The sequence below is a fragment of the Vipera berus genome (genome assembly GCF_964194415.1).
Source record: "Vipera berus genome assembly, chromosome: 1".
Taxonomy (NCBI): Eukaryota; Metazoa; Chordata; class Lepidosauria; order Squamata; family Viperidae; genus Vipera; species Vipera berus.
This window is the reverse complement of record NC_138202.1, coordinates 102386774-102414304: the sequence shown is the minus strand read 5'-3', so window position 1 is coordinate 102414304 and position 27531 is coordinate 102386774. Positions and strand designations below refer to the sequence as shown.

The window sequence follows — 27531 nt, the reverse complement described above, 5'->3', positions numbered from 1 at the left end:
CATGAGGTGTGGAGGTAAAGCAATCTCAAAACTTGCTGTAAAAAAGTGGATTAAAGTTTGTAAATTCTGTGGATTTGGAAATTTAGCTTTTTTTAACACTTTCTGTGATACCTGATGGAACCCTTGGCTGCTGTGAAACAAAGAACAAAGTAGAGTTCAGTTTAGGACTTCAGACAATTTATACCATAACCTTTCAAATGAATTCACACCTGAGCCTTTGAACCATTCAATTCCTGACAACTGCCTGCAGTTTTCGTGGTGTTTTCAAAAGTGATTTAGTCTTGCCTGCTTCCTAGGGTTAAAAGGGAGTGATTTTTTTTTTTAGGTAAAGGTAAAGGTTCCCCCGCACATGCGTGCTAGTCGTTTCCTACTCTAGGGGCCGGTGCTCATCTCCGTTTCAAAGCCGAAGAGCCAGCGCTTGTCCGAGGACGTCTCCGTGGTCATGTGGCTGGCATGACTAGACACCAAAGGCGCACAGAACGCTGTTACCTTTCCACCGTAGTGGTCCCTATTTTTCTACTTCCATTTTTACATGCATTCGAACTGCTAGGTTGGCAGAAGCTGGGATAAGTAACAGGTGCTCACTCTGTTAGCGGCACTCGGGATTCGACCCACCAAACTGCCGACCTTCTGATCAACAAGCTCAGTGTCCTAACCCACGGAGTCCCATTTTTAATCCCATTTATATCCCGCCCTTCTCCGAAGACTCAGGGCGGCTTACAATCTAAGAAGCACAAATCAATGTGCTTAGCAATAGCCTTTGTTCTATGTGTATGCCTGCTTATTAGGGCTTTCGTTCCCCCCCCCCCCCGCGGCATTTTTACAAAGTGAGCTTATTGCCCCCAACAATCTGGGTCCTCATTTTACCTACCTCGGAAGGATGGAATGCTGAGTCAACCTTGAGCCTGGTGGGACTCAAACCTGCACTAATTGCAGGCAGCTGGTGTTACTTAAGGAGGCATTAGCCCACTGCCCCACCAAGGCAAAGTCACACAACTGGCTTCATTCCTAACACAGGACTAGTGCTCAGGGTCTTCTAGTTTTTAGCCTGGTGCTTAACCACTACACCAAACTGCTCTCCACACCTAGGTACACAATTACGCACACATTCTGTTCCCTTAAGATATTTTTTTGAAAGAAAGCTGGGGGCTAGTATATTGTGCAAAATTTGTTATAGGGAAAAAAGCTATCGCGTTAAGGAAAACCTGGTTCTTTAATAAGCCAGGTTTATATTAATGGTCCATCTAAGTCAGGCCTGCCACCTTGACAACTTTAAAACTTGTGGACTTCAGCTGAAGTCCACAAGTCTTAAAAGTTGTCAAGGTTGAAGACCCCTGATCTAAGTAGCAGGAATGTAAATAATGGCGCGCTAAACAGATTCCAGGGAAAATGTGTAACAAGTGACTAGGTTAGGTGCTTCCCCTGTGCTTAAGTTAGGGGTTCCTGTAGGCAAGTTGTGGAAAAGTACTCTGGCAACTACACGTTAACTTCCCATCCACGTGTACGAAGGCGCACCCACGCTCCCTCTCTTCAGCTTTTCTCCGCGCTTCCGCCCGAGTCGCGCAGCGCTCGAACTTCGCCAGAAGAGGACGGGTTCCTCGGAAGCCAGCGGAGCGCTTTTGCTAACGGAGGAGGCGTGTCCTGAAAGGGCCGCCGTAGTAGTAGAGAGGTGGCCTGTGCGCCTGGGGCTTCCACGTCAGCTGGAGCAGGCGGCGGATGCCAGCAGGACCGGAGAAGGGAGCAGCTCCGCGACGGCCGACTGAGGAAGAGGCGGCCGCCGCTGCTGCTGCCGCCGCGCGGGTTCAACAGCCGCGTCCGTTTCTGCCACGGGATCCCTCGGCCGAGGTAGCTGCGGCCACCGGGTCGTTTGCAAAAGGGCTGGGAGGGCAGGCGGGCCGAGGAAGTGCCCGCGTAACCCTGATTGTGTGGAGGGAGGGAGGGAGGGAGGCAGGCAGCGGGCCGAGGCAGCTGGCTTTCTGGGCGAAAGATTTGGAGCCGCCGACGTGGTAAAAGGAGAGGACCCTTCTCGCCGCGAGCCCCGATCCTCTTCTTCCTCCTCCTCCTCCTCCTCCTCCTCCTCCTCTCGGCTGTGCACCGCACTTTCCCCTTCCCGAAGTCGCCACCTTTCAGATCTTTCCGCGGGGCCTGCGAGCCACCAGCCAGCCTCGCCCTGTCGGGTAAGGGAGGGCTTTGCGGTCCTTCCCATGGCAGGGCGTCTGGGTTACCCCGTTAGGAATACGGAACGGCGGGTTCCGGGATTTTCCTCCGAATGAATGAAGGCAGGGCGGGGGAATGAACGCTCGGCTGGGGCTGGAGCCTCCCTGCCTTGGAGGGACTCGTTTGGGGTTCCCAAAGCAACGGTGCCGTGGACCCCTGAACGCCCCTAGGCCAGGGGTCGGCAACCTCGGCTCTTTTATGACTCGTGGACTTCAACTCCCAGAATTCCTGAGCCAGCTATGCTGGCTCAGGAATTCTGGGAGTTGAAGTCCACGAGTCATAAAAGAGCCGAGGTTGCCGACCCCTGCCCTAGGCCAAGGAGGCTCCACCAAACTATAGCAGGCGAAAGAGCCATTGGGGGCCATCCAGTTCAACCCTCTACTCGGCTTTCCCCCCCCTTCTTCTTCCTGTGCCTTCTACTCTATTTTGATACCCAGCAATTACCTAAACTAGACCCTACCTAGAGCTTTCTTGGCAGTATTTTTTTTTAGAAGTGGCTTGCCATTGCCTCTTTTCTAGGGCTGAGAGAGAGTGATGGGCCCAAGGCAGGACTAGAAGTCAGCCTCCTGGTTTGTAGCCTGGTGCCACATCAAACTGCTCACTTTAGGAGATCAAATAAGAGCATCCCGGGTTGATGCCTGTCCAAGCCTCCCTTTGAACAGCACTGATGAGAGAATTTGCTAAATTACTAAAAGGAAATCCTCCAAACTGATCTAGCCAGTTATAAATGTTATCAATTTTAACTGTCTCTCAAAGTCAGAATAGCAGTTTTGCCTTTTCCAGCTAGCCAACAGGATGTAGCTTGCTTTAGCTGATCTTTAAAAGTTAGGCAGGGTTAGATCTGGTTAGTACTTGGGTGGGAGATCTTCAGGAAAGCCCAGACCTCTAGCATATATTGGGATGTTTTGAAAATAAGAACACCCTGGGAGAATGCAATAACAAATGACTCCCATATTGTTCACAAAGAAACCTATGTAGATATGTCCATTTAGTCTTTGGGAATAGAGCTTGCTCTGAAAAAGACTACTGTTTATATGGAAGCTTATTGTTTATAGGTTATATAAAGAAGGTCTGTTTCAAACCACAGTGATAAAAAAATGACAAAACATGGGTCATGCCACAAAACCAGCTCGAATCTTAATGTTGGATGCAAGCACTAAAGTCATATTTGTATCATGCCATTTTTAGATGGGCTGGTCCAAACCTAAATGCAGCCATGTTACAAAATTATAGGAAAGCTATTAATAGTATTTGATTGGTCACTAATCTGAAACTCTTCCAGTAATCTTCTGCATCAAATCTTTCTTGTGTGTTTCATGAAATTCTCACAGTAGTCAGATTTATATGGAGCCATTCAGAACAACCCAGCATATCATTCTCTCTCTTCTATGTATACACACGTGAAACATTTATAATCCATCTGTTTTGTCTATCTAGTTGTCAGTGTAGCTTCTCCAGAAAAAAATATTTAAACCCCTCAGTCTGGAAATTTTAATAACAAAAAGTTGGTTTATGTTCTAAAGTTTATGGGACATCACATTTTACAGACCATTATAAACCATTTAACATTTTAGATGTACTTATATTATTTTTTCTTGAATATTCACAAGAATTATAGTATTCATTTGGAACTTCTCTTTATATGAATTTTCATCGATTTTTCTGTTTATCTTTGATCAATACTACTGGTCCAAATAATGATATTGAGAACTATTCTTTCTTTGTTTATACATTTGTTTATAAAATCATTTACTAAATAAATAAAATTGCAGGACCAGAAAAAAATGCAGAATTAAAAATAAAAATAGATTGAAGACAAAAATAAAAAAGGGGAAAGAAGGTAAAAATGTGAATTTGTTTGGAATCAATAAGTTTAAATATTGATATTTTATCCAGCTATATTTGTATAAAGACTATCTATTAAGAAACATTGATAATATAGCTAATAAATGAGACCAGATTTCAATAAATTTATCTTTCACTGTAGGATTTTTCAAAACTTTTGCTGTAGTAACTTCAACAATTTGACTAATTTCAAATCTGAAGTCAGCCACCAATGATTTTTTTGAAGATTTTCAAGACTATCAAATTTGATATAAGAATGTTACAAGGGTCAAAGGTCAAAGTAAATACATAATGTTCTTTAAAGGTAATATTTTTAATGATTGGGTCCCAGAGATTTAGAAAGAAAAGATTAAGCTTGACTGGTCAAAAAGCAGGTTAGGATTTTACAATAACAGATTTTACATAATTAAGTCTCTGATTCTATAAAATTCTGTTTATAAAACCAATGTAGTTTTATACTTTAAAAGAGCGTGAGATGATAAGGCAAAAAATATCTCCATATTTTCCAAATTTGACTTTTAAGTCTGGATTTCAGATAACTACATATTAATTTCTTAATGTCAGGAGAAATGGTATCAGCCATACAGGTTGTAATACTTCAATTTGTATCCATTACATATCTAATTATATTTTTAATTGTCTTAATTGAAAGGCCCAAATTATTGTGTGGCTAAACTTCCATTATGGTTTTATTTATATAGGTACATTGTTTCTGGATTCAAACAGTTTTTACAATTTTATGCTTAAGCACAGTCATATGATAAACCAATAAAGATTTGATACAATTTCAATGTGTAGCTGAAAGCACTGTAGATCAGACAGGTCTTTGTGACACTGTGTAAAAACCATTAAGAGGAACAATGTGTAAAATGCTTCTCTGAAACTATGGCTCTAAGCATTGTGGCTTTTGAAGAAGCTTTTTCAGAGGGTTCTCCGTGTCGTCTTGCTAGTGTAGTTGTGCTACGGTACATCTATGTCTGCATATTCATTGGATGATTTTGGGAGGCACTGACGTGGTTTTTCTAAACTGTTAAGAGGACAGTTGCTTGTTTGTGAGTTGAGGATCCAGTATGGGATTCTTGCTGCCAAGATGCTTGTATAAAACAACCGATTCTTGGATTTGTTTTTGGGATAATGATGTTATTTGAGGCTAGGAAAAAAAGGACAATTGGGTCATGCAATTTAAGAACCACTAAAATAATGCTTAAAACTGAAAGCAGGGGGTTGTAGAAATGGTTTTAGCAATCTTATGTGTTTCATTCTAGGTTTGGTTTTGGAAAAAGTAGAAACGAGTTGTACCTTATGTACATAGGTGTATAACTTGAGGACATGGCTAGTTATTTTAGTGAAACATAGTGAACTTTATTTTTATACTGTGTGTGGTCTTAACCAAAGAAGGGTTAGTGTCTATTTTAAAATGTAGAATGTCCCTGAGATTAATTAATTATTCCTATTGTTTTTTTCCCCATAATGTTCTCCTGTTTCTGAAAATGGTTAAATAGTTCTGTGTTGTGCACTTTGGTGAACTCTAGAGTTCAATTTTTTACCGGAATAATGTATTGCTGTTATTTTCTACTGAATTGCATGTAGAATCATAATGAATAATTAGCTCTGTTAATATATTTTCTAGAATTTCTGAGACCTATTTGGATGAACTTATACTGGGGAAGACTTTTATAAAAAAAATCACAATGACGGCTGCAGAGAACGTGTGCTACACGTTAATTATAGTTCCAATGGACTCGGAGCCACCATCTGAAATAAGCTTAAAGAATGACTTGGGTATGTAATATTTCCTGAGCTATTGTTTTATAGCTTTGGGTATATTTAAATCAGAAATTTAAATAACATATTTTGTAGTCAAGTTATCATAAAGATACAATTCTTTTAAATATTAGAAAGTTGCAATGATACTGAAGATAAACAGTCTAAAATATATAGTGATAGCTGAAGTAATTAATGAGTACTGAAAGCAATTACAGAGCAATTTAAAAACACTAGTTGCTTGAATAACAAAAATGAAAGAGCCAGGCAGGGAGACAGGTTACTCGATATCCCTCAAAACCTAAGTTTACATAAAAATAAATTTATGAAATGGGCAGTTTTGAGCATGAAGCAGAGCTCTGGGCACTGAAAATGTCTCAAAGGCAACCATCTATGTTGCATTCAAAGCAGCAGCTTTGTGTCTAAAACTGGATTATTCATAAAATGTCACATTCAAAACAATTTGAAGTAAAACATTTTTCACACTTGAGTATTACTTTTTTGCAGTGTGCAGATCTTATCCTTTGCAATAGATTACTCCTGACTTGGACACTTATAAAAGACTTTATTCTATGATTAATCTGTTTGTATTCTAAATAGAATTGCCTTCAGTGACTGAATGTATGAACTTAGTAGCAATTATCAGCAGTGCTTCTATTTTGGCCTGTGTACTTTTTGTTGTCATAGTACAAAACAACTACACCAGTGTTTTTCAAACTTGGAATATTAAGTATGCTGTCTGGGCAATTCTGGGATTTGAAGTCCACACATCTTAAAAGTTGCCAAGTTTGAGAAATGCTAAATTATACCTTCATCAAAGTAAAAGAGCTATTCATGACGTAGTTATATCCAAAAGAAGCTGTGTAAAAATAAACAAGTGGTTTGCAGCACAAAATAACACATTGTATATGTTATTTTGTTAACATACATTGTGCTTATTTTAAACTTGTTCACTTAACAGAAAAAGGAGATGTAAAATTGAAGACAGAGGCCTTGAAAAAAGTGATAATAATGATCTTAAATGGTGAAAAGTTACCAGGACTTCTGATGACTATTATTCGGTTTGTGCTGCCACTTCAAGACCACACCATAAAGAAACTGCTTTTAGTATTTTGGGAGATTGTTCCCAAAACAACTCCAGATGGTAGATTGCTGCAAGAAATGATCCTTGTTTGTGATGCCTACAGGAAGGTAAATATTTTAATTGGATTTAGTATGAATAAATGAAAAATCCAATATTCTTGCTATAGATCAGTTTATGGTATTAATTTTCTCTTTACCTGTGAGCAACTATAAGGACCAGTTGCCATATACGTTTTAAATAAGCTGAATGTAGAATTGCATGATTTATGATCTGTGTTTCAAAATGGATTTAGGATGTCATCTTGCTAAAAATAACCAAGGGGTCACTTTATGCCAGTTTTTTTAATCCTCTCAAAAATAGATTCTTCCTTTTTCATTGAAACACTCTGGATTAATATATATACACCAGTAGACATAAATCCTGTAATATGTTTTGTTAATGTTGTAGGATCTTCAACATCCAAATGAATTTATCAGAGGCTCCACTCTCCGTTTTCTTTGCAAACTTAAAGAACCGGAACTGCTAGAGCCATTGATGCCAGCTATCCGGGCATGTCTCGAACATCGTCATAGTTATGTGCGCAGGAATGCAGTCCTTGCAATTTATACTATTTACAGGTAAATTCTTTCTATTGACTAATAACGCAGAGCCTTCGTATAAAAAAATGCTAACCTTAAATGTTAAGCTAAATGGTAAGCTTTTATTTTTTTTTCTTGAAATTGATTTATTGGCTGGTAAAGGCTTAATTACTGGGCTATTTATTTGTTTTGATCTTGCTCAAAAAAGATTAAACCCCAGAGTACTTATTCGTTCGTGTGTGTGTGTGTGTGTGTGTGTGTGTGTGTGTGTGTGTGTGTGTACATACACATACATAAACAAATTTACCACACATATTAACATTACCACACATACATTTGAGATAATATATATTGCATATATAATAAAAATAAAAGCGTATCATTTCTGCTGAAATTCATATGCATGATGAAAATTTACTAACATTTAACATTTCTTTATGTGGTATTGTTCTATACAACTGGATAGATCATACATTATAGGTGATAATGTGTAATGAATAAATTGTATATCAGCAGTATATGCCTATTAGCCTAGAAGCTGATATAAGCTTTTGTCTTTGATTTGGAATATTTAATCATTTTGAAAAGTGTTTATTTTATTTTTGATGCAAGTGAAGTAATGTAAATTTAAGAAAAATGAAATTGAAAGAATTAGCATGCCAAGCTTAGGCCATAAGCCAGAAATTACCTTTGTGGAATTATTTTTCTTGCCAGCTGGTAGTCAGATTGTCTTAGAAAGGACTTTTACACATTTGCTAGTGTCTTGTTAAACAATGCATTAAGAAAAATAAGTAGAAGGCAGACAATCAGAAACTTTCAGTTCCTATTAATTTTAAGTTGTTTGCTCCCTCAGTTATAAACATGGATATAATTTTAGTTTTATAGATTCACACTATCGGTGATTTTTTCTTTTATGGAAATACAGTATGCTAGTTTGGAAAATCTTGTTGAAATGCAAATTACATACCCTGAAAGAAGAATTGTTCTTTAACTCCCCCATCCACCCAGTTGGATGCAGTTTGTGTTGCATTATCCAATTTCTTTGTTTGTAACTATGTTTGGTGCTTTCTTTCCCAAAAGAAACTTTGAACATCTTATACCTGATGCCCCTGAGCTGATCCATGATTTTCTGGTGAATGAGAAAGATGCAAGTTGCAAAAGAAATGCCTTCATGATGCTAATTCATGCTGATCAGGTAAAAATACAGCCTACCTAATTCTGATTGTTATTTACTAATTGTGGTTAACTTGGCACTAACCCTTCAATTTGATTTCTTCACTGATATATGTCAAGTCGCACTCGCCTAAGTTTCACTGTGCACATCCATCATCTAAAGCTTTGTGAATCCCTGAACTCTAATCCTTCCATAGCCTGAAAAGAAATTTCAGAAAGCTCCATCCCTGTTTATGATGCATGTTTGCTAATTCTACGTCCAACCCCCACTCCTAAAATTTACTTTTCATCACTGTTTTATTTTACTGGATTTGGCAGGCATGATATAAACAATAATTCCGATAAAGTAATTAATTATGAGGTCCCTCCTAGATAGAATGTCAAATATAAATATGTATAAGGAATATTGTGGAACTAAATTTCAAATCAGTACAGCAAAACTCATACTTGGTTTTTGTTTTTGTTTTTTTTATTATTTTTAAAGGACCGAGCTTTAGATTACTTGAGTACCTGCATTGACCAAGTCCAGACATTTGGTGATATTCTCCAGCTGGTTATTGTGGAACTAATCTATAAGGTGCAGTAAATCAAATTAATCCTTTACAATGAAAGCAATTACCTCTGAACAAGATATGCTACTGAAATAAGATTCAGTCGTGAGTTCAGTTAGTAATTTGAGAAGCTTGAAAATTGAGAAGAAATTGTGACAGAAGCTTTCATAAGTCAGAGTGTACACTGCTAGATGAAAAGAGAGTTAGATCCAAGCACTAGAAGACATTTCTGTTTGTGCCATCTATGATCGTGGGTAGCTGTCTCTTCCGTTTATATTTTACTGTGTCTATATACTGTACTTGAGGTTCTCTTTAAGTTCTTACAATTGGCAATTGGGGTGGGTGGGTTGCCAAAAGGGTAGGAATCCGTGAAGAAAAGTACTGCTAGAAGTTTACTCCATTTGTCATTGTATTATTTTTTTAATACAGTGTACTTTGAAACATAGTCTGATGATGGCCTTCCATTATAGTGTAGTTATAAAGAAAGTAAACAACTAATTTTTTGAAAAAAATATATTCTGCATAAATAATGCTTCTGTGTCTCCTTTCCAAATTTAGGTTTGTCATGCTAATCCATCAGAAAGAGCTCGGTTTATTCGCTGCATCTACAATCTACTACAGTCATCAAGCCCTGCTGTAAAATATGAAGCAGCAGGAACATTAGTCACTCTTTCCAGTGCTCCAACCGCAGTCAAGGTACCACGGTGCATTGTGTCTTAATAAAGTGTGAGAATACCGTATAGTCAGAAACTAGGCAATCGTCATGCTGATTAATGATGCTTGCCAGTCAGGTTTGAAAAGTGTTATGGGCCAAGAGAATGGGAAATCTGGTTGCCTTGTAGAACTATTTGGCTTGTGCGTTAAACTGAAAAGCTGTGTGAGGAATTCTGTTTGGCTTGTGCGTTAAACTGAAAAGCTGTGGGAAATCAAGCCGTTCAGATAAACTCTTCAGGAAAAAAAGTGACAAATATAAAGGAGAGCTCAAAAAATTCAAAGGATCCATTGTTGATTTTTGAGCTGTGTAGTTCATTTAGTTCTTACTCAGTTACAGTTGTTTTTGGTAAATATTTATTTATTTTATTTATTTATTTATTTAGTTGCATTTGTATACCGCCCTTTCCCTGAGGACTCAGGGCGGTTTACAGGGAATTAAAAATCGAAAACATACAAAAGTTAAAACCAATTAAAAAGCATTAAATTCACCCTGTACACTGCCCTATGCAATCTTGTGAATTGTTGTCTATGCAATCGTATACAAAACCGATGCTAAATAAAATAATGTACCTAATCACTCAGATGTGGATGCGCTGCAATTTGTCTTCAATTTACATTCAGTCTTAATAAAGGGGAATGTGTCACAAGAGATGGTCCGATATTAGAGAGGGTTTTTTTGGACCACTAACATGATTTATCTAAGGCAGGGGTGTCAAACTCAATTTCATTGAGGGCCACATCAGCATTGCGGTTGCCCTCAGGGGGCCTGGTGGGTATGGCCAGGGTGGGCGTGGGCTACTGGGTGGGCATGGCCAGAGTGCGTATGGCCTACTGGGTGGGTGTGGCCAGCTCTACATCGTTTGCATCAAGGGTGCCTATGGGGGCCTGGGCAGGAGTGGGACAGATCTGAGGGTCTCTGGTAGAAGGAGGGTCTCTAGGCCAGGGCCAAGGCAGTGGGGGCCGTTCCCTCACTGTTTCCAGGATGGCTTCACGGGCCGCATGAAACCACTTCGTGGGCCGGATCCGCCCCCCGGGCCTTGTGTTTGCCATGTCTGATCTAAGGGAAAGAGAGATTTAAAACATTTTATTTCCAGTCTTTCAGGTAATCTTGCACATGCAAGTGGGTTTAAAATCTTTACAAATATTACAGGATTTCCTGTTTTTTTCCCACTTGCAAGTTGTATTATTTGCGTAAAAGTGGGTTTAAATGCTCACAAATATAATATAGACTTCCTAATTTTCCCACTTTTACAAGTTCTGGTAGTTGCTTAAATGATTGCATTTTATTGAATTATTTTTAAACTTTTTTTCTCTGGATCACAAAAGGATAGCATTTTAAATACCTTAATTCTGTCTTGTAACTTAAGGCAGCAGCTCAGTGCTATATTGACCTGATTATTAAAGAAAGTGACAACAATGTGAAACTGATTGTCCTGGATCGCTTGATTGAACTCAAGGATCACCCTTCCCATGAAAGAGTACTACAGGTAAGTACAATAAACTACACTTGTTTCCCTAAATTTAAAGTAAGTAATTCTGTGCAAAATTTCACTGGATTTTCTGAGGCTGGTTCATGAATGCCTATAAATGAAATGTCGTTTATTTCAGGATTTGGTTATGGATATACTGAGAGTTTTGAGTACTCCTGATTTGGAAGTTCGCAAAAAGACATTACAGTTGGCCCTTGATCTTGTATCTTCCAGAAATGTAGAAGAGGTAAACTGAAATGTTACTCCACCAATTTACTTGGAAATATATAGGTTCTTATTTTAATGTTGTAAAATTAATATTGTACAGAAGTGTATAATACACAATTAATAGTATTGTTTTGTCACTAGTTGGTGATTGTTTTGAAGAAAGAAGTCGTTAAAACAAATAATGTGACTGAGCACGAAGACACTGATAAATACAGACAGTTGCTTGTTCGGACTTTACATTCTTGTAGTGTTCGGTTCCCAGACATGGCTGCAAACGTCATTCCTGTGGTATGTAAATCAACTTTGTTTTCATTGCCCTGCAATAGTTGTTATTGTTAACTTATGCGGTTATCAGCTTACTTTAGACAAAATCATTATTCATCCCTAATTCATGTTTCCTTTACATTGCTTCCTTAATTAACTGTTTATCTGTGAGACACTTCTAACTTACATAGTATTTCTTTATTTGATAAGTAATGTTTAGTCACTACCCAGTGCCTGGTGCTTGCTGCATCCAGCCCCAGAATTGGTTTAATTGGTTAGTTTAATTTGTAGATTTTTAAAAAAAAACAAAATAACTTTTCATTTCATTGAAAATAGTGGAGAACAGTCACCTTTTGACTTTAGCCAGATTTAGTCAAAAAGCTGATCTAAAAGTAGACAAGCTAGGTTCTGGGTCCAGAGTTACTTCTAACCCAATCTTAACCTCTTACACCATTCTCATTTACTTTCAATGGGGTTAGGAAAATTCTGTATTCATTTTTCTGAGCTGAATTTTAAAGAACTGAGCTTTACAATGTTGTTAACAATCAGTTTGCTAGATTCATGCTAGACTCAATCTACTTTTCAAATTCTGATCTCTAGTTCTCTAGATTAAAATGGCATTGAATAGTTTGTAGTTCAGCCTGGCAAGGATGTTTTCTCTCTCTCTCTCACTCACATACTCTGTGTGTGTGTGTGTGTGTGTGTGTGTGTGTGTGTGTGTGTGTGTATGTGAGATATATATATATATATATATATATATATATATATATATATATATATATATATATATACACATACACATAAGTTTCTTTTTATGGATTTAAATTAAATTTAAATTTAAATTGGATTTGTATTAAGAATTTTATGTTTACAGAAATATGTCACTTTCATTTAAGTGTTCATAATTTAGCTTTACTGGGTCATAACCTACATTCCAGACAAATCTATTTCACATATGTTATATTGATTAAAAATGAACTGTGCCACAACTATTATCATTTAGATACACATCTTTTATTAAGCTGAAGACCATCCATTCTGCATTCCTGATCTACATATTAAGATATCTATAATTTACTATGTACTATGGTGCTAATGTCACACCCAAATGCCTTTTGTCAATGTAAATTGTCATGTCAAAAACAGTTGAACATAAATGCTTTTAAACTGGCAGTCTTCCAGCCTTGTATTTGCCAAAACGTAAGCAGTTAATCTTTTGTGTCGTCCCACAATTTTCCACAATAGTCCAGGCAAAGATATGAGATATTAAATCTCCAAATTTTACCAAATTCCGTAAGATTTCAGTAGTGTTTAATTTAATGTGGGGGGAATTGGTGCTGGGATACATAGTTGGGTACCGTCTTGCTGTATCTGGTATTAGTGGTACAGTGGTTTGTTCCAAATTTTGTAGTGCTCATGTTCATACTTACCCTTCTAGTTGATGGAGTTCTTAAGTGATTACAACGAAGCGGCAGCTGCAGATGTATTGGAGTTTGTGCGTGAAGCCATTCAGCGTTTTGATAATCTCAGGCTGCTAATTGTAGAGAAAATGCTGGAAGTCTTCCATGCGATTAAGTCTGTCAAGTAAGTTTCAAGTGCCTTGAAAATTCACTACCTGAATTTCAGTGTGGATTACTTTTAAGACTTTGTGTTTGTAACACCGTCAGCACCACTGAAAGAATCCATATACAAATGACTTTGGATAAGTTTCTTACACTTGGAATTGACTTTTATTGCTGAAGATTTCTTTTTCTCTGGATGCATTTAAAATTCCATTTTGATGTGTACATAAAACTTGCCAGATCTAAATATGATCCTTAAAGAAACCTGCATTGCAGTTCTCTAATGCCTACTGAAAATATCTCATTGTGTTTACTTGGCTGTGTTCCCAGGATTGCACCCTTTGGTACATCACTTTATCATAGAATTGCATTGCACTTTATCATAGAATTGCATTAAATACTTTCTTAAAGCAATCTGAAGCACAAGTGACTGTTTCTAAGTAAAATACGTGTAGATTAACATTCAGGGATTTTCAAGTTTCATTCTTCTGTATAAACTGTATAAAACCATTTCTAGCCCACAGAAGTTTTAAAAAGGAAATGTCCAATAGGGCAATTTTTAAAAAAATATTTACGTATGTTAGTGAAATCCAGTAATTCTGGATTACTTTTCAAATAATATATATTTATATACTCTGTTTCAGGAAGAATATGAAGCATAATTAGTAAGCTAGAATTTCTATTAAAGGTTCCTCAAAGGTGCAGTTGTATATATCATACATGTGCTGAGAGAAGGTCTCAGAGGATTTGTCAGAATACTTGTCAGGACTTTTCTTTTGGGTTAGTTGAAGAAAGTTCATTCCTGTGACATTTCCTCTCCTACCTGTCAAATCGTCTCTGCACTGGCAGCCCTCCCTTTGGAGTGCTTTCTTTTACTTAGAGTCCCAAGCATGCATCTGTGACATTCACGCAACTCACTGTATTGCTAGAAAGAAGTTTGGTGACAGGGAGAAATCGAGAAGAACAAGTTATTTTGCTGCTCTTCTGCTTTTTCTACAGATAACTGACAATCACACTAGATAATCGGTGGAATAGAAAAGTGCATTTCTCGAAAGGAAAGCTACACCATCTTTAAATTTATGATTTATTTTCTTTGATCTGGGATAAGTTGGTGGCTCTGTGTAATTCTTTACAAAATCAAATCCATTATCATCAATAACCTGGCTGACTATAGGTAGTCCTCAGCTTACAACCATTCCTTTGAAGTTACAAGGGTGTGACTTAGGACCGTTTTTTTCATACGGCCATTCCAGTGTTCATCCTCAGTCATGTGATCAAAATTTGGATGCTTGGTAACTGGCATGTATTTATGATGGTTGCAATGGCCCAGGATCATGTGATCATCTTTTGCAGCCTTCTTGACAAGAAAAATCAATGGAAAGCCAGATTCACTTAATATTAAAATATTAAACAGCCGTGGTGGCGCAAGGGTTAGAATGCAGTATTGCAGCTAATTCCGCTGACTGCCGACTGCCAGCAATTCGGCAGTTTGATCTTGTCCGGCTTAACCTTGACTCAGCCTTTCATTCTTCCGAGGTCGGTAAAATGAGGACCCAGATTGTTGGGGGCCGTAGTCTGACTGTAAAAGTGCTTGTAGAGGGCTGTAAAGCACTATAAAGCGGTATTTAAGTCTTATTGCTATTCCTATTGCTAACTTAAAAATTGCAGTGATTCACTTAACTATGGCAAGAAAACTCACTTAACAACTGTCTTGCCTAGCAACAGAAATTTTGGGTTCAACTGTGGTCAATTTAGGATTACCTGTAGTTTGGTTTATTTTGCTTTGCTTTACAGAATTTATCGGGGAGCACTTTGGATCCTTGGCGAATACTGTAGCACAAAGGAAGATATACAGAGCGTAATGACAGAGGTCCGTAGATCATTGGGAGAGGTATGTGTTTGCAATTTTTGTCAATTGGAAATATTTTCCCAAGTTGATATATGGTATTTTAGAGGGAAAACGTAGTCTTTGAAAAATTCTATCGAATCTTGAAACTGGTTCTTCATTTCTTGAGGATGCATTTAGGAATTCTTTAAATGAAAAGCTATGTAATAGTATCCACAATTTCTGATAGAGTAACTGAACAGAGTTTCATTACGTTGGAAGTAATTGATCATTTCATTGATGGGTAATGAAACTAATGGCAACCTTTTGACAGAAATATAATTAATATGGGCCTTCTTGTAAAAAGGATTGATTAACCGGGAGGCATTGGCAGTGGCGTAGCGTGGGAGGTGGGGGGGGCCGGCCGCACCGGGCGCAACATCTGGGGGGGCGCGCTCGACGGCGCCGGGATCCAGCAGGGCGGAGGCACCGGAGCCCCAGCTGGGAAGGGCCTGACGCCCCACGGCGCGCCACACACACACACACACACAAACACACAACCACACAGCGTGACTCCTCCTTTGGGCCGCTCCGCCTTCGCTCCGGCGCTGGACGGAAGCCTTCTCTCCCTCCTCCCCCCCCCCCGCAAAGGAGAAGGCGGCTCCTGAGCGTGCACAGAGCGCGGCCCTCCTGCAAGCCCGGGGCTCCGCTGCAGAGGCTCTCCCAAGGCGCTCCCGGGGTTGCCAAAGGCGGGGGGGGGGCGCGGCTGGGCTTGAAAGAGGGTGGATTTCCCGCGGGGGGAGGATCGCTGCAGCGTCTCTCCGGGGGTCCCTGCTCTGGAACGAAAGCTGCGTCGGCAGGTTGCCGATCCAACCGTGCATCGGCGATCGGGACCGCCCCCCCCCGACACACGTCGCCAGCAGCGAGAGTTTCCAGCCAGGCCGGCGAATCTTTGGGGTGAGGTGCCAAAGAGAAGGAGGCGGCTTGGCTTGGATAAGCAGCGTCTGGGCAGAAAATAGGTCGGGCGCCGCAGCAAGTATGAATTCCTGGGGTTCAGCCTAAGCAGGCAAAGCTGCAGGGTGGGTTGGTTGGCTTTTCCGGCTTTGGAATAACCTTGGGAAGCTGAGGCATTGTAAGTTGGAAGTCATTGTTTGTCGCCTAACATGTTGGGTCAACCCCACGCCACATGCTAAGCCATAAACAGTGGTTGGTATCCAGGGTTTAGGACAAGATGGAGAAAACTAGCCAATTGTGGGATCGTAAATCTTGATGAAGCCCATCATCGCTCCATGTGATGTATGCACTCAATCTACAAACGTAGTCCAAGCCTATTCACATCTGTTGTAAGGTCATTCTCTCGTGGGGTTTATCCTGACGTTCACTAAGAGTAGAACAAACATGCCCCATTAACCATTTTCAACGCCATGTCCTCTCTTTGTCTCATCCTAAATCACAGCTGAGGCACCTTAAAGTTGCCTTGTTTCAGTTTTAAACTAGCATTTTCCCTCTTCTCCAGAGACCCTTTTTTGCCTTGAACCTAACTCAGGGGTAGGCAACCTTGGCTCTTTTATGACTCATGGACTTCAACTCCCAGAATTCCTGAGCTAGTGGAAGAGACTCGAGTGCTAAAATCCACAGGTTAGGGGGCGCAAATTACTTGCCTTGCCCCGGGTGCTGACAACCCACGCTACGCCACTGGGCATTGGTGATAATGGAGTGTATCTGCCAACCTTCAGCTCCCAATGGAAACAATTCTTTTCTGCCCTCATTTTAATTGGGAATCCTCGAAAGCAGTATTGGGGAAACATAGAGCAAAGACAATTATGAGACTTCCATCTTTGCAAAGCAGCTCAGATAATACTGAGTTTATAGATTTAAAAGAAATTCAGAAAATTCTAATGATATCCAAGATCAAATCCAAATTGTCCTTCTCCCAAAATCTTTTGATCAAACAGTTTTGTGCAATAATGAAAAGATGACTTTGCCTTGAATGAAATAAATCTACATAAGTCTACAGATATTGCAATCTTATAAGTACTAATAGGAACAGGAGCAATACTCTGCTAGATTGGATCCCTGTCCTAAATACTCCAGCAGTCTATTCTTACAGTGGCCAAACAACTGCACAAGGAGCTCATTAGTCTTCCAGCAGATGGTCTTCACTGCCATGAAGACTGATAGCCATCGGTCCCCATGACTACCACAGACTTGCTCATTTGAATGCAAGTTGGAATTTACAACCATTTGTTATTGCAAAATACATAATGCATACAGCAGGAGTAAGATTATTAGTAATGAAATCTCCTAAGCTTATAACCTCTTCTATTTTCCCATCTTTTTATTGTAATGTATTTATCTTACTGCTTGAAATATCTTTATTACAGCTAGAAGTCAAATGTAAACAAAACGTGTGTGTGTGTGTGTGCGCGCACGCGCTCACGCGTGCGCACTTTTATGTATTTGTACGTACATGTGGATGCTTGGGTCAGTTTTGACTCCTTATAAGAAAAGGTGGGTGGTACATTTGAAAGCACAAAATTGAGCAATCTGGATCTTACACAGACAAAAGAAGCAAATCAAATACATGTTGGAACCTCAAGGAAAGCTCTAGTCAATTCAGATTGAGTAGCTTCAAAAATATTAAGCCCGAAAAGACGAGTGAGAGTAGGAGAGAGCAAGTTTGTATTTTTAGCAACTTTACTCCTACTGCTCCTTTTTTACGTTCAGATCCCGATAGTAGAATCTGAAATCAAGAAAGAAGCTGGTGAGCTGAAACCTGAGGAGGAAATCACCGTGGGTCCTGTCCAAAAGCTGGTAACTGAAATGGGAACTTACGCTACACAGAGTGCCCTTAGTAGCTCCAGACCTGCCAAAAAGGAAGAAGAGAGGTGATTTAAGTTTTTGCTGTTCTCAGGATGATTTGTACAAACATACATATATGCTTTTTCTTATAATTGTACAAATTGCTGAATGTGGTTTTTATTTTATCTTTCATAATATCTCTTTGGTACTTTTTTTGAAATTTCCGGTTGGGACTTCAGAATGCAATGATAATAAATTGTTATAATAATAGTTATTTGAAAGAACTGCAACAAGTTTCATTTTTAACCATATATTTTTGGGCATAACTGATTATTTAGTAAGAATTGTAAATATATATATATGTAGCAGATGACCAGGCTGAGCCTGAGGGTGGGGTCAAATGCATCATTAGGCTGGAGTCTCTATGCCTCCAAGACACCTAAGTCCAGTCCCTGAAGTCTGTTGACTGTTATCTGGCACCAATTTAGTAGATCAGATTCTTGTGCATAGGTAGAATGAAATAAACTCACAGTGCTTTTGAACTCTATTCTGGCTCCAGGTTTCTTGCACCTTACAAAATGAAACTTATAGTCATGGCAGCAGACATTTCTCATCCATTTTATAGCCCCCTTTTCCCCTAATCCAGGAGTCTGCAACCCTGATACCTTTAAGACTTGTAGACTTCAGCTCCCAGAAGTCCTCAGCCAGCTATGCTGGCTTAGGAATTCTGGGAGCTGAAGTCCACAAGTCTTAAAGTTGTCACGTTTGCAGACCCCTGTGCCTAATCCTTCAAGTAAAATTAGAGGTGAGAACTGAAAAAAAAAGAGTTGCAGAGGATTGAGAATATTTTTTCCTATGAGTTCTCTTGATAAAAGCATTCCACCTGTGGAACAATTAATATCATTTCTATTCAAGATTCTACTTTTTTTTTTTTAGCAAGTAGGCTTGAATTAAAAACCACAGTGATCCTGCAGCACCTTCAAGTTGGCTGAATCATGCACAAAGAGAATCTTGCTTACAGTAGCACAAAGCATGAATGCAACATTTTAACGAAGGAATTAGTAGTTTGCAGCTTGGGAGGAAAAAACACCTTCCTACAGTGCTTGTTGCAATCAAGTGATTTAGGGTGAAATAACTTGGCAAACTTTTGATAATGTTAGTGCTGGGTTGCTTTTTATAATTAGCAACTTCATGAATACTGTTGCAATTGTTAAAGTCTCAAGAGTTTGCAACACTGTATCCAAAGACTTTTCACAAAAACTTTAAAACCTTGGCGAGATTTTCGTATTCTCAAACCAGAATTAGAACTTTAAAAAGCCTGTGAGATTTCAGCTTTTTTTATTTTTATTTTTTGCTGGATTCATGGATGAATTCTAGAACTTGGTATCTTACCACAAACACCAACATTTCTGTCATATTTTTACCCACTTTTGGAGGGAGATAGAACAAATAATTGTCACTGACCACTTGTGAATCTCCTGTTCTCATAATTCTTTGGTACCTATTGCTAAGATTGGTACCTTACCCATGTAAGGTATGTGCCTCTTATCAGCCAGTGTTAGGTTGGCAATAGTTATCTGTGGTTATCTAGAGTTACTGAAGCACCTAAATAAATTTTCCTTTAGTATATAAACTAATGAACTCCCCAGCAGATAAAACTGTAGTGAAAGAACCTTGGATGCAGGAGACAGGTTAAAGTTCCCAAAGGTATTTGTAGCTCAAGCTCCTATATTCATCATATGTCTTGATCTTATCTGGGGAAAGTTTTGTCACAACCTGAAAAGAACTTTTGCATAGTTGCAATATATCATTTAAGTATCATTCAAATACATACAAATTCCTTCATAGTTAGGCCAGGGGTAGGCAACCTTGGCTCTTTTATGACTCGTGGACTTCAACTCCCAGAATTCCTGAGCCAGGAATGGCTCAGCTTGGAAACTCTGCCTTTCCCCTCAGCATGGCTGGCTCAGGAATTCTGGGAGTTGAAGTCCACGAGTCATAAAAGAGCCAAGGTTGCCTACCCCTGAGTTTGGCTAAAGCAGAATGCCCGGGATTGCCAGCTGCTCTTTTTTCTGAATGTCAGTTTTACCTTTCCTTTGTAGACCTCCACTGAGAGGCTTTTTGTTGGATGGTGATTTCTTTGTTGCAGCTTCCCTTGCAACAACTCTGACCAAGATTGCTTTACGCTATGTGACTCTGGTTCAAGAAAAGAAGAAACAAAATGTAAGTGGTTTCTCTCTGATTCATAGAGGCTTTTGTATCATTAAATTTCAATTGTTAGGCAATAGCTGTATACTCAACTCACTTATGGTTCTTTGCAGCCTCATATGGAGGTACAATTGACCGAACTGTTTGCTGTCAGGATGTTATTTTTGCATAGGTTTCCAAAGGCAGCAGCTTGGTTTATTGTGCCTTAGAGTATTTGAAGTAAATCAAAGGAGACTATAAGTTGTAAAACTGTCTTATCTATGTAATTAATTTAGAGAAAGAAAGAGACAGTGTTACCCTAAGCACAGTTTGGACCAGGGGTCTTCAAACATGGCCCTTTTATGACTTGTGGACTTCAACTCCCAGAATTCCTCAGCCAGGCACGCTGGCTGAGGAATTCTGGGAGTTGAAGTCCACAAGTCATAAAAGGGCCAAGTTTGAAGACCCCTGGTTTAGACCCTGGATGACTTTTCAAAACTAATGATTGGAAATTGCATGCCAAAGCATCTTCCCTAAAGAGGGAAGGCTCCATTATGGTTTTCCTTTGGCGCTACTTGGACATATTTAGCATAAGTAGCCTGTGTCTTGCAATTGCTACTTTTTTAGGTCTTAATTCAGTCTTACATGTCATTTCGAAGAAGAGAATAGTGGAATGCATGGGATTAAAAGAAATGTCAGTTGTTTAATTATCATCTCTTGTTAGTCTTTCGTAGCTGAGGCAATGCTGCTTATGGCCAGTATTCTCCATTTGGGCAAGTCTTCACTCCCCAAGAAGCCAATCACAGATGATGATGTGGATCGGATTTCTCTGTGCCTGAAAGTGCTCTCAGAATGTTCCCCTCTTATGAATGATATTTTCAACAAGGAGTGTCGGCAATCTCTCTCTCATATGTTGTCTGCTAAGTTGGAAGAGGAGAAGCTGTCTCAGAAGGTGAGAACTAATCTCCACATCTTTACTTAAGATCATTAGAAAAGATCAGTTCAGTGCCAATGCCAAGGATCAATTCTTAGGAGAAGCCTTTTTCTTTTTGTCATACTCTTCTCTTGACCATTTCTTCTTCTTTTTTTTCCCCCTTACACCAGAAAGAGTCTGAGAAGAGGAACGTGACCATTCAGCCAGATGATCCTATTACTTTTATGCAGCTGACTGCTAAAAACGAAATGAGCTCAAAGGAAGATCAGTTTCAGCTCAGTCTTTTAGCAGCTATGGGAAACACTCAGAGAAAAGAAGCCGCTGACCCACTGGCATCCAAGCTCAACAAGGTAATACAGATTCTTCCCAGGCTGTTCTTCAACTAAATCCAGGGAAGTACCTTATCTCATTTTGAATAGTGAAATTTAATGAAAGCCTTGGAGGAAACTGCAAATAGGGCTTAGCCAGTTGGTGAAGCGAAATGGATGGCGTGGCTTCCTAGGCGAAATGAGGAAGTGCTATTAAAACTGTAAATATAAAGTTCATTTAACTGTACGACTGCATCTCTCCAAGTATGGATTGCCATACTGCTGGGAAAGAGTGTAATTGTATTTTGGGAATACAGTAATTCATTTTAATAGCGTTGGGAGATTGGTGAGTGTAAGAGTGGCTTGTTGAGCTACACAGGATTAAATATTACTGCTAATAAATGTAAGTGCAATTTTTTCCCCAAAATTCTTACTGGTTTTTTAATAAGTCAGCAACACTTGGATATTTGGGCAACTGCATTATGTTCAGTGAGGTTATTCTGGTAGAGACTGACAATTTCTGCCTAAGTATCTTCCTTATCCTTGACAGGTAACTCAGTTGACAGGTTTTTCAGATCCTGTCTATGCCGAAGCATATGTCCATGTCAACCAGTATGACATTGTGTTGGATGTGCTTGTGGTAAACCAGACCAGTGATACTCTGCAGAATTGCACGCTAGAATTGGCTACATTGGGTAAATAATCCAGCATTTTTACTTATTTCTTCTCAATATTTCTGCTGTGTTTCTCATTAACATTGTCTTTTTTGTGTTCCCTTCAAACCATTTTAATTAGGCGACTTGAAGCTTGTGGAAAAGCCATCTCCTCTGACCCTTGCGCCCCACGATTTTGCCAATATAAAAGCGAACGTGAAAGTAGCTTCCACTGAAAATGGAATTATTTTTGGCAACATCGGTAAGTGTTCTATTGTGTATATAATGTGGGATTTTGAAAGTGTCAAGTCCCTCTTGAGAGAAAATGAATGAATGGATGGATGGATGAATTATATTAGTGCAGGTTCGCATCCCACCAGGCTCAAGGTTGACTCAGCCTTCCATCCTTCCGAGGTAGGTAAAATGAGGACCCAGATTGTTGGGAGCAATTAAGCTGACTTTGTAATAATGCCGCTTGGGGGGTGTATGAAAGCCCTAATAAGCAGGCATATACATAGAATGAAGGCTACTGCTAAGCTTGTAAGCCGCCCTGAGTCTTCGGAGAAGGGCGGGATATAAATGGAATTAAATATATATATATATATATATATATATATATATATATATATATATATATATATATATATATATATATATATATATATATATATATATATATATATATATATATATATACAGTATACAATATAGGAGTTAATCAGCAGCACCTCAAATATTGGAGAATACTATTTTCAGAAATATGCCACTTTTCAGAATGAAACTGTGTTTATTCAGCTTTAAAACTGTCACAATATATGTTGTTAATTTCTACTGACTTTTCTCTCTCTATTTTTAGTATATGATGTTTCTGGAGCAGCCAGTGATAGAAACTGTGTGGTTCTTAGTGACATACACATCGACATCATGGATTACATCCAGCCCGCTACTTGTACCGATGCTGAGTTCCGCCAGATGTGGGCAGAATTTGAATGGGAAAACAAAGTGAGCTCTCTAAACTGTTTCAATATTTATACTTTTTATTATTGAATATTTTAAAGAAAGAAACCATGAAGGATAAGAGGCATCTAAAGGTATAAATAAGTAAACAAGGAATCTAAAATGCCATGGAGATTGCTTTCTTAAAACATATCATTAGTAATTTATAAAGTTACGAAATGTCTTACATCACTGGAAGAAAAATTAAGGATCACTATTCAGCTTTAAATTAAGAATATCTGGTTAAGATAATATAAGTCACTAACTATAATTATAAGTGATAGTGAATTAAATCAGTACCAGGGCTTTAAATAATTCAATATTGGAATCGCCATCCACAAAAATATTGGAAAAAATGGATTGATTTGATTGATTGAAGTTATTATGGACACTCAGTTATTATGGACATTATGGATACTGGGTGGCTTCAGTTCCTGTAGGCTCTGTTGAAGTGTTTGAAAACTAGGGTTCTTTCAGGATACACTTAATGGTAACATTTAAAAACCCAAGTAATGTTTTATGAGATTTGAGATTAAAAGCCATGTTTTCTAGTTGTTCCTTATCAATTGAAAGATAGTGTGATGGTTAATTTCTATATATTTTTGAAGGTTACAGTGAATACCAATATAGTGGACCTGAATGAATACTTGCAACATATCTTAAAATCAACTAACATGAAATGCCTTACCCCAGAAAAGGTAAGATCTTATATTCAGATCTGGAGTTAGACTGGGGCTTTCTTGGTACTTCCTCCTTTCTGATCACCCATCCCTGGCATGCGCCTACTGAAAACTTGCCTTGAGGCTTAGATCCTTGGAATGATTATAGGATATGCTGGTGCAAAGGACACCAGTGACAAGTGGAGTGCTTTTCCCTAAACATTGTGACTGAAGAGTTTACTAATATTAAGTTAAAGAATTTAATGGGTTTAAAATTTGCTTTCATTTGGCTTCACTGTCCATTCATGTAAATCTGTTCTTGGACGAATAAGGTGTCAATGCTGCTAACATTGACTTGTTTTTGCACTGATAGTGTAAGAGACAGCCTTTTGTTTAAACTGCTTCACTTTGAATCTTGTAGGGAGGGAATTTTCTAACAGCTATTTTGAGAAGACAAGAAGCCCACGTACAGAATGGGAGGAGAGACCTCATATGTGAAACTAATTGGATAATGTGATTTATGACATGTAGATAAGGGCGGGGATTGTGTGTGTGTTACGATGGGTTTGGGGGGAGGAGATTTCAGATTCTGGCATCCCTCCATGAGTGCCGATGTTTCGTTTCATTACTAAGACTTTTTAGATAAATAATTATGCCAGCAATTTGTTTGATTTGTCTCATTCATCGGAACCTTGACATAAGGCCTATATATGTTTATTGCTTTTTGGACAGTTTGAACTGTAATGTAATGAGAAGATCAAGCATTATGCCACAGACCTGCTCAATTATTAAGCTTCAAGAGGAAAAAAATATTTTTATAAACATTGTATCAAATGTTGTTTTCTAGGCACTTTCTGGTTATTGTGGCTTCATGGCTGCCAACCTGTACGCACGCTCCATATTTGGAGAAGACGCACTTGCAAATGTCAGCATTGAAAAGCCAATTCATCTTGGACCTGATGCTCCAGTCACAGGACACATAAGAATTCGGGCAAAAAGTCAGGTAATTATATTTCTATGCAGCTATTTCCCTAAATTTGTGAACTTTTCACATCAGTGAAATGTTTGCTCTTAATTTACCATTTATCATTACCCTGATGAATAATTTGATTACTGTATATTGACTAATGTAGCATGTTATCCTGAATGAATTCTTCAGACTATAGGGAATTGACTAATGTAGCATGTTATCCTGAATGAATTCTTCAGACTATAGGGAATGCCCTGTGAATCTTTGTAGAATAAACATGTAAATCTGTCATTAGGAGAAGTGCTGATAAAATAGACAAGTCCAAAAATGACGTGGGAATTTTCTGAAGTGCCATGAGCTGGGTTATATTTATCACTATATATGTATCTTCTGAAAAGCTGCTGGATATATTTGAAAAACTTTTAAAATTACTTATAATTCAGTGAAACTAGCTATTATGAAATATTTGGGTTCCTTTCACTCCCAATTACAATACAGTTGGGTCTGGCAATTAATGTGTACAAAAAATTCGGAATCTCAGAATTTGTGTATCATTGCACTTCAGGAAGAATACTACAGTTACTTTTAGAACCCACGAACTGCCAGATTATAAAAATCAGCAATGCCATAACATACCAATTCTGTTAATCTTATTTATACAGTGTTGTAATAGCATGCACTCAAAAGTAATTTTTTCCCAAAGTCTTAGGAAATCAGAACATAATAAGATTACATTTAAATAATGCTGACAAAAAATACATAGATGAGAGTCTGATTAATGGGACATGTTTTCAGTTATGAGATTTTCATCTCACTCAATTTGCACACTCAATCTGGAGAAAGGAGAATTGTCATGAGATGCTATCCCTCATGACTAGGTGGCCACCTTTTTCATTACTTATTTGATGACCTAAAATGGCTTTTGATTTATTATAGCATCAAATTGAGAAGTTTCTATAAAATGATAAGTTTTAAGATTGTAACTAAAAGTTAACTGACTAAAAGGCATTACCCAAAGTTTTCCTGAGCTGTAGTGGTAAGAGAAATTAGGAAAAGATGTGTCAGCACTGAACTGAAGAATTAATTGTGATTTAATTATTTCAGGGTTTTCTCATAAAACGTTCCAAACTTCCTAAAAATCTTTTCAAGAGTCATGCAGATGCAGACTTTGGGAAAAAGTATTTTCCTTGCATGTGAATTATTGAATATTGAAATTATTATTTTAATTGTGATTATTCTATTCCTTATAGGGAATGGCGCTAAGTCTTGGTGACAAGATCAATCTCTCTCAGAAGAAAAATAATTTATAAGATTCTTCTGAACATTTACAACTAAATGCTTGGAATTTTGCTTGTTGGGGATCAGAACATTTTTCATATTCTGTGTTTGTTGGTTGTAGAAGCCGAACTGGTAATGAATAAATTCCAGCAAATAATTGTTAGGTTTTATCATTCAAGATCATTATTGATAAAACTTTTTCTCTATGTCTGTAAAAGTCAATTTGTCTAGTCTCTTACATGTACTCTTTCCAAACTAAAATAAAATACAATTCTCTATAACTGTGTTGTGTTACTTGGACATCAGATCTATATTATTGAGAACTTAAGAAAAAATTCATAGTAAACTTTAACATAGACTATGAGCAAAATTAGGATTTCTTGTCATACACACATGGACACATTTATTTATTTAATTTATATGCCACTCATCTCACTATCAAGTGTCTCTGGGTGGCTTACAAACATCATAAAAACAGGCACAGAACATTTAAATATTAAATAACTAAAAACTGAATAAGTTTTGAAAACTAGAATATTATGGGGTGCAGAAGGATCTTGCTACTCCAAAGAACACCTCTAATATGGAATGCCCTAAGGCCAGTCAGCAGAGCTAGGTTTTTAGGCTGTTATGTAGACCAAGAGAATGAGGGTGGATCTCAACTTGAGGAGGAAGAAGAGAATATTCCAGAAGGCGGGAGCCATGCCAGAAAAGGCCTTTCTGGAATGAATTAGATATGAATTTCATATGAATTAGACCCCCTTAGCAGCAAGGAGGCCATGTTTCCTGAGGTGATATGCCTTCCAGTAAGCAGTACAGCAGCAGTGTAGCCTACTCCTGTACATGGGACTTCTGGTATCCTGATTGGGGGGCTCTAGTCTCCACTGTGTCATCAAACTTAGTAGGCTATATATGCAGATGGGATTATTTTTAAGCTTTAGATTTAAACACACTCCTAACCCTTTAAGTTGGATTTGTTTTCTCTGCACTTGTGATCTTCAGAAGTAAATGCCTAGCAAAATTTTCAGATCATGAAACAGAACTCCAGGTCATTCAAACAATAGTACATTTGAACTCTGAACAATTCCTTTATATTAAATGAAAATGAATGTCAAACGTTCAAGTGTGATGAATCACTGCTAGGTTCACACACTGAATGAAGATAAGGCTTATTAAAAAGCAGTACAGATAGTCCTCAACTTACGACCACAATTGAGCCCAAAATTTCTGTTGCTAAGTAAGACATTCGTTATGTAAGTTTTGTCCCATTTTACGATATTTCTTAGCACAGTTGTTAAGTGAATCACTGCAGCTGTTAAGTTAGTAACATGGTTGTTAAGTGAATCTGGCTTCCCCATTGACTGCTAGAAGGTCGCAAAAGGTGATCACATGTCCCTGGGAGTCATAAATAGGAGTCACTTGCCAAGCATCCGAATTTTGGTCACGTGACCAAGGGCATATTGCAATGGA

The 27531-nt window shown here is 38.3% G+C and overlaps 1 protein-coding gene across 1 annotated transcript; it reads left to right on the top strand.

The window, feature by feature from the left end:
* The first annotated feature begins 1689 nt into the window (after positions 1–1689).
* COPB1 (COPI coat complex subunit beta 1) lies at positions 1690–26333 on the top strand. Its single transcript, XM_081324130.1, has 22 exons — positions 1690–1845; positions 5693–5844; positions 6788–7017; positions 7358–7527; positions 8569–8683; positions 9146–9238; positions 9771–9908; positions 11294–11413; positions 11535–11642; positions 11765–11911; positions 13326–13471; positions 15244–15340; positions 18002–18162; positions 20179–20299; positions 20988–21215; positions 21368–21547; positions 22056–22200; positions 22301–22420; positions 23015–23160; positions 23763–23852; positions 24661–24816; positions 26034–26333. Exons 2-22 carry the CDS (start codon positions 5754–5756, stop codon positions 26091–26093), a joined length of 2862 nt encoding a protein of 953 aa, XP_081180256.1. The 5' UTR covers positions 1690–1845; positions 5693–5753; the 3' UTR covers positions 26094–26333.
* Positions 26334–27531: the final 1198 nt, after the last annotated feature.

What these genes read in the sequence shown, in the direction of transcription:
- COPB1 (XM_081324130.1), top strand. Translation starts at nt 5,754, where the DNA reads ATGACGGCTGCAGAGAACGTGTGCTACACGTTAATTATAGTTCCAATG. An exon ending in CCCATGAAAGAGTACTACAG is followed by an intron (nt 11,414 to 11,534) that starts GTAAGTACAATA and finishes CGTTTATTTCAG; the next exon opens with GATTTGGTTATGGATATACT. An exon ending in GCCAAAAAGGAAGAAGAGAG is followed by an intron (nt 18,163 to 20,178) that starts GTGATTTAAGTT and finishes TTTCCTTTGTAG; the next exon opens with ACCTCCACTGAGAGGCTTTT.